The following is a 17,098-nucleotide window of genomic DNA, read 5'->3' as shown; positions in this document are numbered from 1 at the left end:
ATAATCTTTATCTAGACAGTTCCTACAGTTGTGCAACTTCACACCGAGGATGTGGTTTCCTTTTGAAGAACAGCATCAGGACACGAGACAACCCACACGATATGAATCGTCATTAATACCCAAATTTGCCAAAGAAAACAAAGAGGGAAGAGTAATCCTGATGTGAGAATCTCAAGCCTCATCTAAATTAAATCTCCAGGTGTACTGGAAGGTTGCAGGTGATCTCCTGCACAGGTTCAGGAGCTTGTTAGCTGTCCTGGCCCAAGCAGGTCTGCAGCCCACCCTGCACTGCAGCACCCTGTTCTGAGAACCATCTTCCGTGGCCACCTCTGATCCTTCATTTCCACTATTACCAGAGAATTTATGTCATGCTCTGACCCCATCCTTTAGACTACCTTGTCTGCCCAAAGGGGACACAACTGCTGACACATTATTTTCTCAATGAGTTTTGACTTATTAGTTGCTTTAAGCAAATTTAGAGGCATTAATACTGCCCCTTTGGAACCGTGCATCTCTGACAGTGTAAAAGATTTCTGTGATGAGCCAAGAAGCTAGCCTAGGGTTCTGAAAAATTGCTCTAATTATTGAAAGTTAGCTGCTCACCCGTATCTTCTTAATCTTTTGAAGCACTGCTTAATGACAGACAGTGCTTGCATGGCTCTCCTGTACCTGCATTCCCAGGTGATACCTGGAGAACTCTATTCATGGACTATCCAGGCTGCCAATACAGACTGTGATGCAGTTAAGTCAGTGTCTGAAGGGCCTCCCTGACTACACAGTACTAATCTTTTGGTGAAAGTTTCTAAGGACTTGTCCAATCTACACCTTTCAGACAGCAGTCAGCCTTCAAGAGTTGCACTATATGAGTAATTCTGCTTTGACAGGCTTTAGAGGAGTCTGGGTTTGGTTACATATTAAGAACTACTGCTGCCCTCTACTGAATTATTACGGGTTGTGCCTCTCATAATCAATGACAGCCACAAATATTCAAACCAAATTTCCAGTCTTACCAAGAACTTACCATACTTAATATTTCTATGTACTGGCAAGATGATTCAAAGGGTTTGTTTCTAATTCATCAGCATACTCTGATTCTGCAAGGGCCAGGACAAATGGAAATAATCTTTTATCTTTTTTATCTGATCCACAGAGAAGAGGTGGATCCTCGCAAAAGGTTGGACGTGTTTCATTGCTTCAGCAAAATGGTATCTCTTCTTCTGGTAATAAATAGCCATAAGAAGAGTAAGGACTATGGAGTGAGAAATCAACCTTGGGGCCAAAATGATCACATCAAGGTTCTGTCCAGAACACAATGTTTCTGATAATCTAAGCTAAAGTTCAGGTTATGACTGACAGCTAAGCCCTAGTCCAGTTGAACTAGTACTTCCTTAGTCTCAATATGTTCAGTTCTGAAAGGATACAGCTGATGACCCTCTCCAAAAGCTATGTTTCTTTCTCAGTGATGCTAGGAAGAGTAACATGAGTGTAGCCTTGCTGTATTCACATCCACTACACAAAAGGCTCCAAACAGGAACAGCTTACTTCTTTTCAACTCCCCACAGACTCCAATATCTATCTCCAAGTCTCTGAATAAGTTGCATTGCTTGTAGGTTAGATCACCTATCTTGTGAATCTAAAATGATTTTGGACTATTTTATGCTTCTCAATCTCACAAATCCAGTTACTTCTCCCCTGCAGTGCTTCCTACATTGGAATGCAACTATGGTGTCACCAATGCATAGCACTAAATTGGAAAACTTGATCAGTGGATGGGAATAGATAAGCAGATGGTAGCAGACCACTAGATTAAAGCCAGAGACACAGCCTTCCTACTCAAGAGAAAACTCAGACTGTTCTCACTAATTATCTGTGTGGCTCTCCAAAGGAATTAGATACACATGGCAAAGGAGGCAGATTAAGAGCCTGGCTAATTAAAAACCCAGTACTTCCTCCCAGTAGATGCAGAGACAACTGCACTGGGTGTCTACACACATTCTGAGTCCCTCATTTAGCAGCTACCATCCTGGCTAATATTCTGAATACTGAACCAGAAGAACCTCCAGAACTAAAACCACAAGCTGTTACTGCTTTACATCAAAGCTGAAGCTTCTCATATGAGGGCTGACACAGTCTTACATCTGTAGTAGATGGGACACAAAGAAGAGAACCTGTAATACTCATTCACTAGCAAATTTTAGCTGCTTTTATTTCTGTAAGACTTTTAGGTTTATTTCTTTTATTTATTCACTGTAAACCATACAGTACATCCAAGTACTGTACACCATACATACATACACCTACAACTGAAGTTCTTCATGGTTCCCCGTTAATTCCACAAGCTTTATTATGTACAGGCTTTTTTTTTTTTTTTCCCAGGAAAAGTGGAGTGTTAAAAAAATCCCTAAAGCTGGAGTCAAGCCATACAGCCCAGCCCCAGACCTGAGCTCAAAGCTTCAGTTCTTCTCATTGAACAGAGTTCCCTACAGGGGAAAGAGATGCTGGTGTTGCTTCTCCTATCTCAGTGACAGTGACAAGGGAAGTCCTCTGCATTTCTGCCCCTTAAACATTTCAAAGATGACAGAGAGGGACACTTGCATCGTTCAAGGATTCCAGCACAAAGGGGGCTCATCACAGCCATGGGACATGGCAATCAGTACTGACAACAAAAGATACTCTAAAAAGATTTGGTCAGCTTCAATGTGAATGCTGAGTACTCCAACTAAGAGTCAACAAAAGAGATGATTCAGATGTTTTCTGCCTTCTTGTTTCTGAATGTATAATTTACTTCTCCAGCATATTTCTCCCTCTCACCTTCTCAGCATCATTGAGATCATCTGGCCTCATTTAAGAGAAGAAATCTCACGTCGCAAGCTTTGGTAGAGTTATGGTTGCCAAAGGTGATTCCAATACTCAAATTACATCTATAAATATATCATATCTGATACAAAATAAGCAGTGCAATAGACTTTGCACATAATCATTAGAAGAGAACCAGAGAAACCATGGATGCATAGAAAATAGTGCAATTAATTCCCTATCACATAGTTTTCCAGATGACTGCAAAGCTAAAACACTGAAAATATTTTTGAAACTTAGCAACTTTGCTCTAAAATCAGCAGAAAAGAACCTTCCTTCCTATGAGAATTTTTGTCTCATCTGTAGTTGCATAAGGATATAATAGGACACGGCCCAACTCTTAAACTCTAGTTTACACTGACCTACCTCAAGGACTTTCCCAGTAATGAATTGGTGACATGCTTCACACTTGACTCCAAAAAGAACTTGATAGTCCTTTTCACAGTAAGGAGCACCATCTCTGAAAAAGAAAACCCACAAATAACAAAACACCTTTTAATAAACAGGGTACAGAGTGACTTACTCTCTGCCCTTGTCTTCAGTCTGAAATTCCCACACAATATGCAAATAGGAAAGAATTCAAGGGAAATATTTTGTAGTAAAAGAAAAAAAAAACCCAAAATATTCTCATTAGCATCTTTTAGAATTATTCCTTAAATTGCCATCAGGTAAAGGCATCCTGTACAAACCACTGAAGTAAATCTCAGTCTTTAGAACCTACTCCCTAAATCTACAGGTGGTGCAGTTTTAGTGAATCAGTGGAACTATGCCCATGGGAATGAGAGGAGATCACAGTCTTAACATAGGCAGGTAGTTTTTGTTCACCTCAGAAAAACAATCTTTGGTATTTGGCAACAGTACAAACAGTTACTTTTAAGTGTATGTTTATGTAGGTTATTAGTATGGACAAGAAACACAGAAAAAGTGGAAACAATAGTGAGCTTACAAGTATTGCTCAGGCACTGGACTGCATTTGAGAAATTACAGATTCTACATTTATTAAGTATTATACACCCCTTAGTGGCAGGTTTGTGAAACATACATTGGGGTTTTTTCTCTTTATTATATGCTTGCAGGAGTGAACAGAGACTGTATCCTTATTTCCTCTGCTTTATCATTACACCACTATTCCCCATTCTCTTCCTTTATGCTTCCTCCCACTCAAACCCCTCTTCATTAGTTTCTTATATGGAGATGAGAAACAGTGGCAGGTCAATCACATCATCAGGTTTACTCTAGCAAAGGCAAGCAATGGACAGGTTCCTACTTTTTTTTAACCCTCAAAATCATGTGTTAAAAACCAAAATGGCACAAAGCTTTATCGGGCTAACACAGAAAACAGATGGAGGAATTCACCTAATCCTTTGTAGGAACATGGAAATATATACCCCTTTCTGTAGTCCTGACACTAAAAACCAACTCAAAGTTTCCTTTCCCAACTCAGCTCCCACTGGAAACAAAGATTTTTGTGTATTCAGAAAGGTGGCAAAGTTGGATTTCAACAGGAGGATTTTGCTGCAAGCTGGCACCAAGAACTCATGCCAAGAGTGCAGCGGTTACTTACTTGCTGATGTATTCCCCGGTGAGGACCTTCCCACAGGCCTTGCACTTGAAGCACCCCAGGTGCCACTGCTTATCCAGAGCTAGCAATGCTTGTCCATTTTTTATGTCTCTTCCACAGCCAGCGCAATCTGCAAGTAAACAAACCAGAAGCATTTGTCCTCAGTTACTTGGTTCCTTAACCCTCCCTGACCACCCACCCGCTGCAACCCTCGACAAGCGAAGGGGAGAACTGCAGAGCAGTGAAAGGTGGGGCTTCCCTTCCTCAAACACCAGGTCCTGTACAAAGACTCAAGCTCCACCACTACAGACATACTCGGTAGAAGAGGGGAAAAAGTACCTCTTCTGCTTTTCATGCTGTTTGTGATTCAAACACTGCCAGGCAAGCTCTGTACAAACTTCAGATTTTGTTAGGAACGAGCTACAAAACCCATCACTGCAAAAAGTTCCTGTGTTCGCAAGCTATCAGTGTTCTTTCTCCTTTTGCTTTTAGCAAGATCTTGACTGCTTACGTGAAGCTAAATACAGAGGCTTGAGTGAGCACCCTCAGGATGCTGCACTTGCCCGTTGGGTGGCAGCAAAGCCCAGGGTGTCCACCCAGCTCAGGGGCGGTGGCACGTCTCGGCCAGGAACAGAGAAGAGACCTTTTCTCGGGGAGGGGCCAAGGCCAGGGTGACCGCAGTATGACAGCAGTGGAGGCTGCATGGCGGGTGTATTGTCCTCCACCTGCAGGTGTGGAAAGCTGTAGTTCTCCTGGTCTCTAACCGGCATAAGGACTCTTGCTCAGGGATTTTGGTACTTCTTTGGTAGTCAGCACTCTCTTTTCACTGTGATTCTGAAAGATTCGTTGATGGCAGAAAGTAGACCTGAAGCCAGGAGCACCGAATGCCCTCTGTTTCAGAGGATGCCACAACGTCTCACGTCACATCACAAATCTTTGGCTCAGCCCCAAGCTCCCCTTCCTCTCAACTCAAACATAAACCACCCAGAGAGATTTCCTGGTAAGGGACAATTCAGCACATGGTAAGATCTGAAGAGATTGATGTGGCAGACAGCACTGAACTGCGAGGTTGTGCCCAGCCTCAGGGGACAGAGGGACTGATGGCAGGGAAGGCCTGGAAGATCAGTGAAGCAGAAAGGGAATGCCCATCAGCTGAGGCACATGTGGAAGCCACGGAGGAGACAGCCTGAAAAAAAGGATTTTCACTATTTTATTATCCCCAAACTTGGTGTTCTTCAGCTGAATGTAACATCCTCTCCACACATCTGAAACATCGACAAATACCAACAAATGGAGATCAACAAGAACGGAGCAATCTGAGCAATTAAAGCACAGGCACCATGGAAAAGATCATCCTGGGTGCACTGCTCAAGGTAATGCAACAGCTACAGCCTGAACACCTTCATCTCCCCACGGGTTTACAGTACAGGCAGTACCACACCTTACAAAAGGACAAGTCCAAATTTGTTATCACATCTGATAATGAGAGGACACTCACTCCTTTTGACAATAAAGGCCCTGACTTTGCTGCATAATAGGCCAAGAGATCCCCAAACATTATATGCTCTGCATTCTGCTATCCACGTCACCATTTGTTGCACACCCCTCTTTCTTTCACTGCTGTTCTTCTCAAATCACTTAAAAAAAAAAAAAAAAGGCACTAAGAAGAAGAACCATGGTATTTTGTGATAAAATGCAAGTCACGGACTGTTGAGACGACTTGGGCTTGAAAAGCAGCCCTGTGATGTTGTAATACCAGGACTTTGCTCTAGAGGACAAATGTTACAAATTGGAACCACAAAATGACAAGTACTGACACTATGTAATGGATCCCTCTGCTCTTTGTGCCAGCTCAAGGCTCCACATCACTCTGCAGTGACAGCAAAGGCTGGAACAGGTCACCATGGGGCTGAGGAGACAAGCAAACATCTGTCAGGATGGCTCTGTACACTGATCCTGCTTTTGATTTTGGGAGGATACTGGAGGTCCATCATATCTGGAGGTCTCTTCCAGCCCACGTTTTCTTATGCTAAATCTGAAACCATGCAACTTGCCTTCTGATTGTGACAACAAACGGGAACCTTGCTCCAGTCTTGGTGGGTGTGGAACTGCAGTGTTAAACAGCACTCATTTCTCAGCTTCCTAGCACTACTGCTTCTCCCTAGTGTGCCACCTTCTTCGTTCCTGATCTGGGGTCCTGCCAAACTGTAATGCATTCCCCGTTACATTAATCCCTCAAAAATCTGCTGTGTTTGCCATGCTTTTTTCAGCTTTATCCAAGAAGCTTTTGTGAAGCTGAAATTTCTCAGATATGGAACCAAGAAAGAGATTTTTAAGGTACTTCATTCTGCTTCTAACTGATTTTCTGAAACAGTCAGAATAGAAAAAAATGCCTTACACAAAAGGTCTACTTAGTCCAGTATGTTTATTTTTATTGGTGTCAAAACCAGTTGCACGGAGGAAGTAGGAATCCATGAAGCATCTCTGCCTGTTTAATTGCTTATTTGTAAGCCAGAGGTGGTGTTGCTGCACTTACTCTTGTGCTTGTGCCTGATACAAGGGGTTGATAACAAGCTTTTATTATTCTGCAGCAACAATGTCATTTACTTACTCTTCCTGGATACCTTGAAGTGTTTTGCAAGAGTAAATTAACATTGTAATTTCCATTCTGTTAATATCACAGATATGTTGAACAACTAGAATCAAAGTAAACTAATAGCCCCATACTGTCTTACTAGGCTGAGATGGCTTTTAACTAAACCTGATGTTAACTCTGGCAGAACAGTATGGCATACATGAAAGGCTAGCAATTATCATTATGTCCTAAAATAGAAAGCAAATAAGACTGGGCTAAAAAAAAAGCCAAAAACATTTGTTCATCCAAATTCTACAAATAAAAGGCATTTATGATCTCAGGCCTGCATGAGGCACATTAAAGCCTTTGGCTGAATGTCATCAGTGCACAGCATATGCAGGCAGGATCTCAGTGTCACATTAAGCACAATCTGCAACAGCCTAACCTACATGCTGCAAATAAAAGTGCTGTGAGGTAGGACCAGTGGTCCACAACCATATGCCAGGACAGGCTTGTACTAAAAAAACCTGAAAACCTCTCCCAGAATTCTGTGTAACAGTTCTCACAACAGTTCTCTCTACCTTCATACCTTGGTCTAACAGACTACACACCTTGATCTTAAGCTTTCTTGTGTACTTTTTTTATGATAGAACCTGGACTCTCCCCTACTCCCATTCCTTACACATTCAGCCGTGCCAGGAAAAAGAAGAGGAGAAGGAGGAGTAAAGTGCAGTGTGCTGGTTAAAATACAGAGCGAGCAGTACTGTTCCTATAGCCACTTGTGATATAAAGAAAAGCATACCACAGAAGTCACTATGTGGAATTACATTTGAGCTCTAGGAAAACTTAAGATGAGACATTTCTCAGCACTGATTCTGAGAAGAAATGGGAAGTAACACATGCTGATATGTGTTGTGTCCATGCCCACAATCTTCATCTGTATGATTGCTGTTTCTCAATAGAAGCACTGCAGTACGACTTCAGTAAGCACTTGTTCAGAATAAGGATATCCAGGAATGGCAGGAAAATAACATATTCCCCTAAAATCCATCCTAAGCAGGGAAAAAATGATTGTATCTGAAACCACTGGACATAGAGTTACCCAAATCACAGTGTAGCCTCTCTGGGCTGCCTGTGACACCAGCACCTGCAGCCTCCACAAGCAACATCCACTTGCTCAGACACTGTGAGTACAAGAATTGAATTCACTCTCCCTCGTAAGAGCATTAGCTGACAGCACCATTTTTTAGCCAAGCAAAAGCTTCTTACACAATTCTCTGCCAGAGATGCTTAAACATACCTGTTGTGTCTTTCTCACATACCCTGGCTAGGCCTGCTCGATCCGAAGACACATCCTAACATATATAAGCTACTGCTTATATGCTTATAATAACCCAGAAAGGTGTCCTCTTTGATGGGTCCAGATACAAAAGCAAATGCCAATGCCTGGACAGAAGGGCTGTGATGAGGAGCCAGCCAGCCCAAAGGCATGGAAAAGTGGGGGGAAAGGACAGGGGAAAGTGGCATGGCACTGTAGTATTAGATATGATCACAACCTCCATCTCCCAAGCACCTGAAGCAGCCCCACTGAAGGATGCAGGCTGGGCTGAGCTGCCACCCATGACGCCTTGCTTGCAAAGATCCCATGAGAAAAATGTATTTCCCTTTTTAGTATCTGCATCACCCCAGGCCTCCAGGAGTGAAACATCCTGCACAGCAACCCCTTCGTCACCGCCTAAATTAAGCGGTGGATTTTCTTCCTCTGCCTCCCTCCCCTGCTCTCAGCCAATAGCAGAGAGCACAGATCACAGCACAGGGCTGGGCTCCGAGCTGATCCAGCTGTATTAACCCTGTGCACACTGCACATGACTTTGCCCACTCCCATTCGGCTTGCTTTGAAAATCTGCCAGCAAATACAATTTTATCTCACATTCTCTGCTCACCCCAGGGAAATCACTGCTACCTGCTTTTGTCCTAACCAACATGGTTATGCAAAGACACATGCATGAGAGTACCAGCTCTGCTCCACGCAGGGTTAGCTCTGCCAACAGAGCAGGCTGACTTAATGATGCATAATTAAGTCACCAGAAAGTTCCTTTCAGTCCCAATGGCCACTAGTAGCACATGCCTTGATACAGTCTGAAGCTGTCACAACCTATAGGAGTCACAGGAGTAATACTCTTATTATGCTCCTTTTGTTACTGTTCCTCTCCCTGTAAAACACAGATCCACTAGTTTTATAAAGCCAACACCGGCAGGCTAAAGAGGAAGTTAAGAGGAACAGTGATTTGGAAGTGAAGAGACAAATGTTATCACTGGAGTCAAGGTCAAAAAATCTCTAATTACAAATAACTCTTAGCCACCTTCAAAAACAACTGAGATGCCAATAAGTCTTCTGTGGCAATTTGAAGGTTGCACAACTGTACTTTCTCATAGCGTTGGGAAGACCAGAGTTTTTCCCCAGTCACCCTTTAACCACAGAACAGGCAATGACTCAAAGTCTTGTTTTAAAACGAAAAGTTCTAATGATATCATGGAGGCTTTTCCAGACCATCAAGGTATTTCTGTCAAAGCATAGAATACAAACTTGCCTTGTTTGTTTAAAGTATGACAAATGCTTTTGAAGTTTAAAGCATGACCCTTTGATTTTTCAGGGCAGCGATGAGCTCTGGAAGTCAGAGAAGGGCATACAGTATTGGGAATTTTACATTCAGGATCTAGACCTGAGTATGTAACTCAGGAAATTTGATGCCAGACTGTTCCTCTGCCTGTGCAAGGATGGGAAATGTTTGTCAGAACAAAATGCACTAGCGCCCTTTTGCTAGAGGCAAAACAGATCCACCTGGGCAGCCTTGTACTCCTGAAATCTAACAATAAGAGGCTGGGCACATACAATGGAGGGAAACAAATTTCCCATGGGAAGTGAAGTATAGCTTTGATAGTTTATTATAAATGGCAAGTTGGGAAAAAATGACATTTTCAAAATAAATACTTAAAGAAAATAAAAGTATGTTAGTTGATTAAATACAGAAAGAAATCACAACGGCATGAACTGGCATTCTTTGCTTCCAACAGAAGCCCCTGTTAACCACCTGTGAGTGCCTAACTGACTTGCCTTTGCAAGAAACTGGTTAATATGCCTCTTGGATGCATCATTACTGAAATAGCTCTTTCATCATCTGATGTAATTCAAAGTGATTTGGAAAGATGAACGTTCTTCAAATCTAGTTTGTTAACATGACATTTTATGAAAGGAGTTTTTAGTTTTCACCTCTGTACTGATATAAGCATTTGTGTTAGTCTTCCACACAGGGAAAGGAAACAGTATTTCCCTTCTTTCCACATCTTTCTACACCTCCTTCCCAAAGGAGGTCAAGCCAACTGACCTTTTAACCTCTTACTCCTGCAAACTGCTCCTGCAAGCAACATACCACATTAGCCTTTTTCCATAACATCAACCTCAGACACTTCTTCAACCCAGTAATGATGTCAACATCAAGGTTGACACCATCTAGGTGTCTGAACTGAAACCAAAAGGTGAATGAAGTAGGAGGAAGAAAGAGCAGACATGCTACAAACTAGTTGAGAGAAGAGTTTTTAATTGTCCTGTAAAAGAAAGATAAAGATTTTTTCTTTCCCAGCTTAGCAACCCCAGAGTCCCAGCTCTAAAACTACTCTGAAGGATAAAACACATCCAGGTATATCTAAGCTGAAGCTTGTCTTGTTATTTTTTTTACCAGACTTCAGTCCTCAGACAGCTACAGCTGAATTAGAAGTCACAATTCCAACTCACAGCACCCCAGCTGAATTGCTCAGTTAGCAAACCAGCTTCACTGTTTAATACCCAGCTCATGGATAGTACATTGTGTCTCTTCATCTGCAGACTATTTTGGGTAATTTTCAATTGTTCCTCTTGGAAAACAAGCAATTCCAACAGCGTACAACCTCCAACAATAGGAATGAAACACAACAACTTTCAGGAAGGTTTTATATCCTGAGAACCCACAGCAAAATAAGGTCTAGCTAACGATTCACTTTCACCTTCTTTTTAAAAAGTGACCTCTGATTCCTGACTTAGTACCTGTCAGGCTTTCTGAACATGACAATTACTACTCCTATCTCTGGGGACTTCCTCCTATAGTTGTGTTTGCCAAGCTAGTGATGCCTCCTCATGCAACATTCATTTACTGAGCAATTCCTTCCATTTCCCCACAGCTTTCTTTGGAATTACCTTTTGATTAGTACTTTTCCAGTAAAAGCTAAGCAGATGGACAGTTTGATTTCTAGGTTCAAGATGGGGTACACTTATCCAATTAAGAATCAATCTTTATTTAGTACACTTGTATAGTCTAGACACAATTATTACTGCCCAACTTACATGTAACACAAAAGTATGCAAAAGAAACTGGCAAACTAGACTGAAAACACCTTCTTAAAAAATGGTAATTTTTGTGAAGGAATATTTTCTGATATAAAATTTGTAAATCAGAAACTTCCTGCCCTGCCACAACTGTATTCTCAATCTAGTTGCTGCCCACAGGTTAGTCTCTAGTAATCCTTTATACACTTCCAGAGAAGGACCTAAGGCAATTTATAAAGCAGCAGTGAAAATACTTGTCCTTGTAAAACAAGAAATAGCCTAGTAAATGGAGGCTACTCAAGTAATTTAGCTATTGTTATGAAACATAAGCAAGAACTAAAATTAATCCAAGAAAGCAATTCAAATTATAAAACTGCCTCAAAACCTGCACACATTCATAAAAAAAAAATCATCTTCTTGAAGTAATCATAAAAATGGGCCAGAATCACTGGAAAAATTTATCAAGGGAAGAGCTGTGTATGCTTAGGCATAATCTAATGGCTTTTGCCAGAAAGGAACTGTGCTTGGGTTTGCATAATTTATGTGAATTTTGTATCATTTCATGCATGTTGATTTGCTTATCTTATTGTTAAAAAGGAGAGCAGGTAAAATTTTGGATCCACTGTATGCTCAATATATTAAGCCATAAATGTTGTTGCCCTGAAAGGTTATTACATTCAAATTTAGATTAAAATAAGGAGAAATAAATACTGGTGATTCAAAATAAAGGACTAAATTTAAAATGAGTTTTAAATTTTAATTAAAACCAAGTTAATAATCCAAATGTGATCTGAAAACACAAAGAAGAAACTTGCTTTCCTTTTCCTATGAACAAGATCAGGTATGGTAAGATCTGCCACTTCTAAAAGTTTTAAGGACATGGTGACCCCAAGTAAAGAGTTTTATAAGCTACAGATACTTGGCAAATCAGCAGTTCCAAAATTATAATATATTTTAATGCATTTCCTTTCATAATGTGTCTAAAATATGTCACATAGTTTCTGAAATTAAAAAAAAAGTCCACAATGCTATTTGATACATTCCACTGACATTTCCATTTCCATTTCCATTCAAATAGAGCTTGACATAAATCATGAGCAAACACAGTCATTAGGGAAATGTATAGATGTTAAAGAATACGATGAATTTATACAGAGCTGTACTAGTTTAAGTAAGTGTGTTCAGATCACAGTATTCTCATGTTTATCCATTAGCCTTTTATAATTAAAAATCTAAATGTAAAACAAGGTTACAATCAGTTATTCCAATCAAGGTTTCCTGAGTTTGTAAGTAAACCATGATTAAAATCAGTGATTTAAATGACAGTGTTTGAAATCAATCCACAATTATGTCTGCAGTATGTCTTTATTCTATGGTAAATAATAAAAAAAGGGGTACAGGGCTCCATAAGCCCCTTCTGTCAAGTCCCCCTCAATCCTCAACGAAATCTCCAGTACCTAAACATAGGTATGCAGGCTTGAATGCCACAGAGATATGTGAGTGTTTCTGTATCTTTAGCAGATTAGCCAGGAATTATGGAATGAGAAAATCTTTGTATTATAGCACACAAAAAATACTAAACCCTTAAGGTTCAAACTTATACATAGGATTTAAAAAAAATTACATTTTAAAAATGCATGTTCACCAACGTTGTTGAGCCCATCCAAGTTCCCTGGGGTATTCACTGAGGTTTATGGATGTTGTGTGTGTGTGCATCCCCTAAGGCAAAACTGGGCTCAGTGTCTTACACACAAAGCTCATCCACATCCGTGGCCAGTACTTGTACAATATCTATATACTAGGTAGCTTTGACGTGCAGTGTGAAATTGCAGAGTATTTTCTAAGGATGAGCTCAAAATCACGTGTTGTATATTGCTCAGTACCCTTTAAAGCCAAAAATCACTACAAGCAGATTGCTTACGAGGAGCCAGTCAACTCTTCCCCTTCACTTTTTAAGTCTTCCTTATGGAACTGAAGGAGTTTTCAGACAGCTCAGGAAGAAAGGATAAAGAACAAAATAATGACAACTGAGTCAAATATAGCTAAACAGTTACAAATCCTAGCTGTAGACTTTTCACAGAACTATGATTAAAAGGAATTTTGCTTCCATTTTATCCACTCAGCTTATTTCTAATGGAGAAATTTGTGATGCCTATAAATCAGCTCAGACATTATTATTGAATACTGGCAACAATCACATTATGTCTCCAGCTAATGAAAGGACAGTTATGTCCCAAATATGAAATCGCATTATGAATTAGAAAGTCTTTAAAGGAGGACTGCAATGTAAATTTGCTTCGTCTCCATTCTGATGCTTTATTGGCTCAAAACCAACCTCAGTTTGTCCTCACTTTCTGAGCAGTGAGGCAAAAGATGATTCCCATTTTTTCCTGCCCACCAGTTCTTTGACAGGTAAGCTGTCAGCTCTGCTTTACATCAGCACTACCAGAATCCCTGTTGGAAGTTTCAGATGTTTACTGGGAGCTTTACTGAAAGCATCTTATTTGAAGAGATAAGGGCACTGAATAATTAACAAAGATATCTTTCTCCCACAAGTTCATTAAGCCTTAAGCTTATTACTTATACCACAATAGAGCTGAGATCCCCAGTTGCGAGCCAGGATCCAGCTCTGCTCGACGCTGTACTGATAGGCATGAAAGCATTTGTCTGGGAGAACTTTAATTCTTTGAACCAGAACATAATGTGCAAACGAGACAAGGGCAAACATACAACACAGGATTGTGAAACCTCCACTTGGACACTGGTGGCCGGGGAGCAGCTGCACCGAAGATTATGTATGCACATGGAACTCTGGCCATTTGGGAAACTCTGGTCCACATCCTGGCTGGACTGTAATGCTCTGAACTCACAGGAGAGACTGTTACAAAGAAATAGGAGTTGGAAGATGTTCCCTGTGCTTCTTTTCAAACCTTATCATCACTGGATATCTCCCCATAGATAGGATGCAAGTATCTATTTCTCAGAAGAGGAATTTGGAAGTCTCCACCTTCACTTTAAAAGATGAGTTTTTCAAATGAAAACTCCTTCTAGTTGATTGTAACGCTTCAGTTTCTTTTGGACAGGGAGGTTGTTCCTATCCATCTAGAAAGCCCACTTTGCACATGAAATGCAATTTTCTTAATTAGTCCACCCACATCACTAAAATTATTCAAGCTTTCAGCAAAAAGGTAATCAGAAATAACTAAAGCTTCCTTACTAGCACTCAGACAGGCAATCAACAGAGAAAGGGCTCAACCTCAGGTAGAGAAATAACACATCACTCTTATTACTGAAGTGTTTTAGTGTGGAAATAGTGAAGTGGAATGCCTAGGGGAAAAAAAAAATCTCTGTTTGAGGAAGAGGGGAGTGCATTAAACTGTGTTCAAAGACACGTAGTCTCTTCAGAATTTCAAAGATGACCCCTGAGCTAAAGGACTGCTGGTTCGAGTTCCACCAGCACAGACTGCTGGCACCACCTCAGCACGAGTGTGGGAGATCTCTCTGTGGCTGCTCTGCTCCCAGCTGTACTTTTCTCAACACCTCTTGTGCATTCAAGAAGTGCTCTGCAGTTCCTCGCCAATTACACTTCCCAAACTATTGGTAATTCAAATACAATTTCCACATCATGCCTTTGTCTCAGAAGGATTCTCTGGGTGCCTGAAGTACCTCATATATTTCTAAGTTGGTTTTTAAGTCTTGTGAGGCTTTTTCAGGTTCCTAAATTCTTTCTTAACTGACTAAGCCTGTGCATTTTCAGCTCCAGATCTACAGTTATAGTGAAAAGTATCACTTCACAGAGGGATGATAACAAAAGAAGTCTCTCATTTCCCATTTTGCTAAGTGTCTGATTACATGTTCTCAGGCAAATCAGATAACCTGAGATTCGCTTGACTCATCCACTGAGCACAAACATTATCCAAATTTATCTTTACATTGCACTTTATAATCCTAGGATCTCAAAGCCAAGTGCCCCATACAAAATACATGGCATCTCTTGGAGGGAAACCAGCACAAGTGGAAAACTACCTAGTGTCACAAGGAAATCTGTAGCCACTTTGAATTACAAAACTATACTGGGTAAATCATTAGAGAGTAAAGTGGTGAGTACAACCCAGCAGTCAGAGAATCAGAAATCACCAACAATTAAAAAAATTAACTACCAGAGGCATAGATTAAAATCAGTAATTTACAAATTATCTTTTAAAAGCATTAAAACCCAACAGCACACCAAGCTAATTTCCCTCTAAAGCCTTCTTCATTCTCTTGCTTTCCCCTTAACTTGCTTTTTCTCTTTTTTTATAACGGCTTCTTGAGGTTCTCATCACACTATCACTGTGGTATCAGTCTACTGGAAGCATAATCCTGGTGATACTCCTTTTAAGGGATAAGTTAATTAAACTGAAATGTTACACAGTAGAAGAATAATTTCCTCTAACTTTGTCCTCTTTTGAATACTTAAACCTGTGCAATTGTACATGAAAAAAATGGAATCTATCAGCTCTAAAACCTTAGATTTCATCAGCTAGATACTCTTTCAGTGCCCATAAAAGAAAAATCAACCCTTTGAAAAAAATCTAGTCTTTGGGGAAAAAGTCTTTTGTTCACACTGAAACGTGGAAGTGTCTCTTCCCACCTGTAGTGTCAGATACTTTAAGTGAAGAAAAAAAAATGAAAAGAGAAAAAAAAGGTTCCCAGCGATAGTTTGCATTTTGAAAGGTGAAGGGAAAAAATACCCAAAGATTGCATTAAGTTAGTTTCACCCAAATGCTGCTGAGCCTGGGAAAGTGAGGGACTTCAGAAAGAAGGTGGCATACTTACTGCTTGAGGCTGACAGTTCTTTTGGACTGGAGGACATTGGCTGAGCACACATCTGACAGAGACAGTCCCTTCCATTAAAGGTAACTCGGTCGCCTGGTGGAAATGGACGCCTGGAGAGACACGGAGAAAAATGCATTTTAGCCAAGGCTGTGCCAGAAATTTCCCTCTGTTCCCTAAGCTTCATCTGCTGCTCGTTTCTGCAATGTGGCCTTGGCAAAGCCAACCACTGGAAGAAATCCAATCTGTGGATGCATGCAGAGCAGAGGTCAGACTTGCCTTGTATTTTGGTTTTAAAAAGTTATCAAACATACTTTATCTAAAGATTGGACGACAGTGAAATCTGCTTAGACACAACAGCTGCATTTATGATGGTCTCAGCATGATGTTGTGGATAGAAGAAAATGGTCCAGAAGAGAACTCAAAGGAAAAATCGGAATCGGTCTGGAGGCTAGTGAAGGAATGTGGAGCTAAGTGACTCATAAATACATTAATTTCATCCTTATTCAGCAATTAAATATATTACTATGTTACAGTGGATGTAGCAATTTGGAAAAAAAAAAAATAATTTTCCACATTCTTCTCCTAGAGATTGAAAATAGGTATCTCCATTACAGAACCAGCACTGCAATCTCTCCCTGTGCAGATGCTGTCAGGGCAAAGGTAAAGGCTGAAGGCGCTACAGAGGTTTGAGATTATTTGCTGAACCAAACAAAATGTTAAGAATGTGTGTTTGGCAGAAGTTGACATCACCATCACTCTTATTTGGTGTATAAAAGAGAGGGTGAGCTACATTTTCTATGAGTATTTCACCAAAACGAGAAGGTTCAGGAACTCCAAATCTTCAGTAAGTCCCTTCAGCTGCTGAATACAGACACCTCTACACCACACCTCACTCCAAACCTGTGCCTAGCAAATGAACATCTGCTGG

The 17,098-nt window shown here is 40.6% G+C and overlaps 1 protein-coding gene across 1 annotated transcript in view; it reads right to left on the bottom strand.

Moving 5' to 3' along the window:
- Positions 1-17,098, bottom strand: part of ABLIM1 (actin binding LIM protein 1) — a 129,627-nt gene that overhangs the window by 68,456 nt on the left and 44,073 nt on the right. Inside the window, exons 4-6 of the mRNA XM_008939934.1 lie at positions 16,171-16,280; positions 4,421-4,547; positions 3,223-3,316 (exon numbers count right to left, since the gene is read on the bottom strand). Coding sequence (XP_008938182.1) covers positions 3,223-3,316; positions 4,421-4,547; positions 16,171-16,280 — 331 coding nt within the window. The remainder of the gene's footprint in view (positions 1-3,222; positions 3,317-4,420; positions 4,548-16,170; positions 16,281-17,098) is intronic.

This window comes from Merops nubicus, unplaced genomic scaffold, assembly GCF_000691845.1.
Source record: "Merops nubicus isolate BGI_N331 unplaced genomic scaffold, ASM69184v1 scaffold4105, whole genome shotgun sequence".
In the NCBI taxonomy this organism is placed as follows: Eukaryota; Metazoa; Chordata; class Aves; order Coraciiformes; family Meropidae; genus Merops; species Merops nubicus.
The sequence above is the reverse complement of the archived record's forward strand: the minus strand, read 5'-3'. Positions and strand labels throughout refer to the sequence as shown.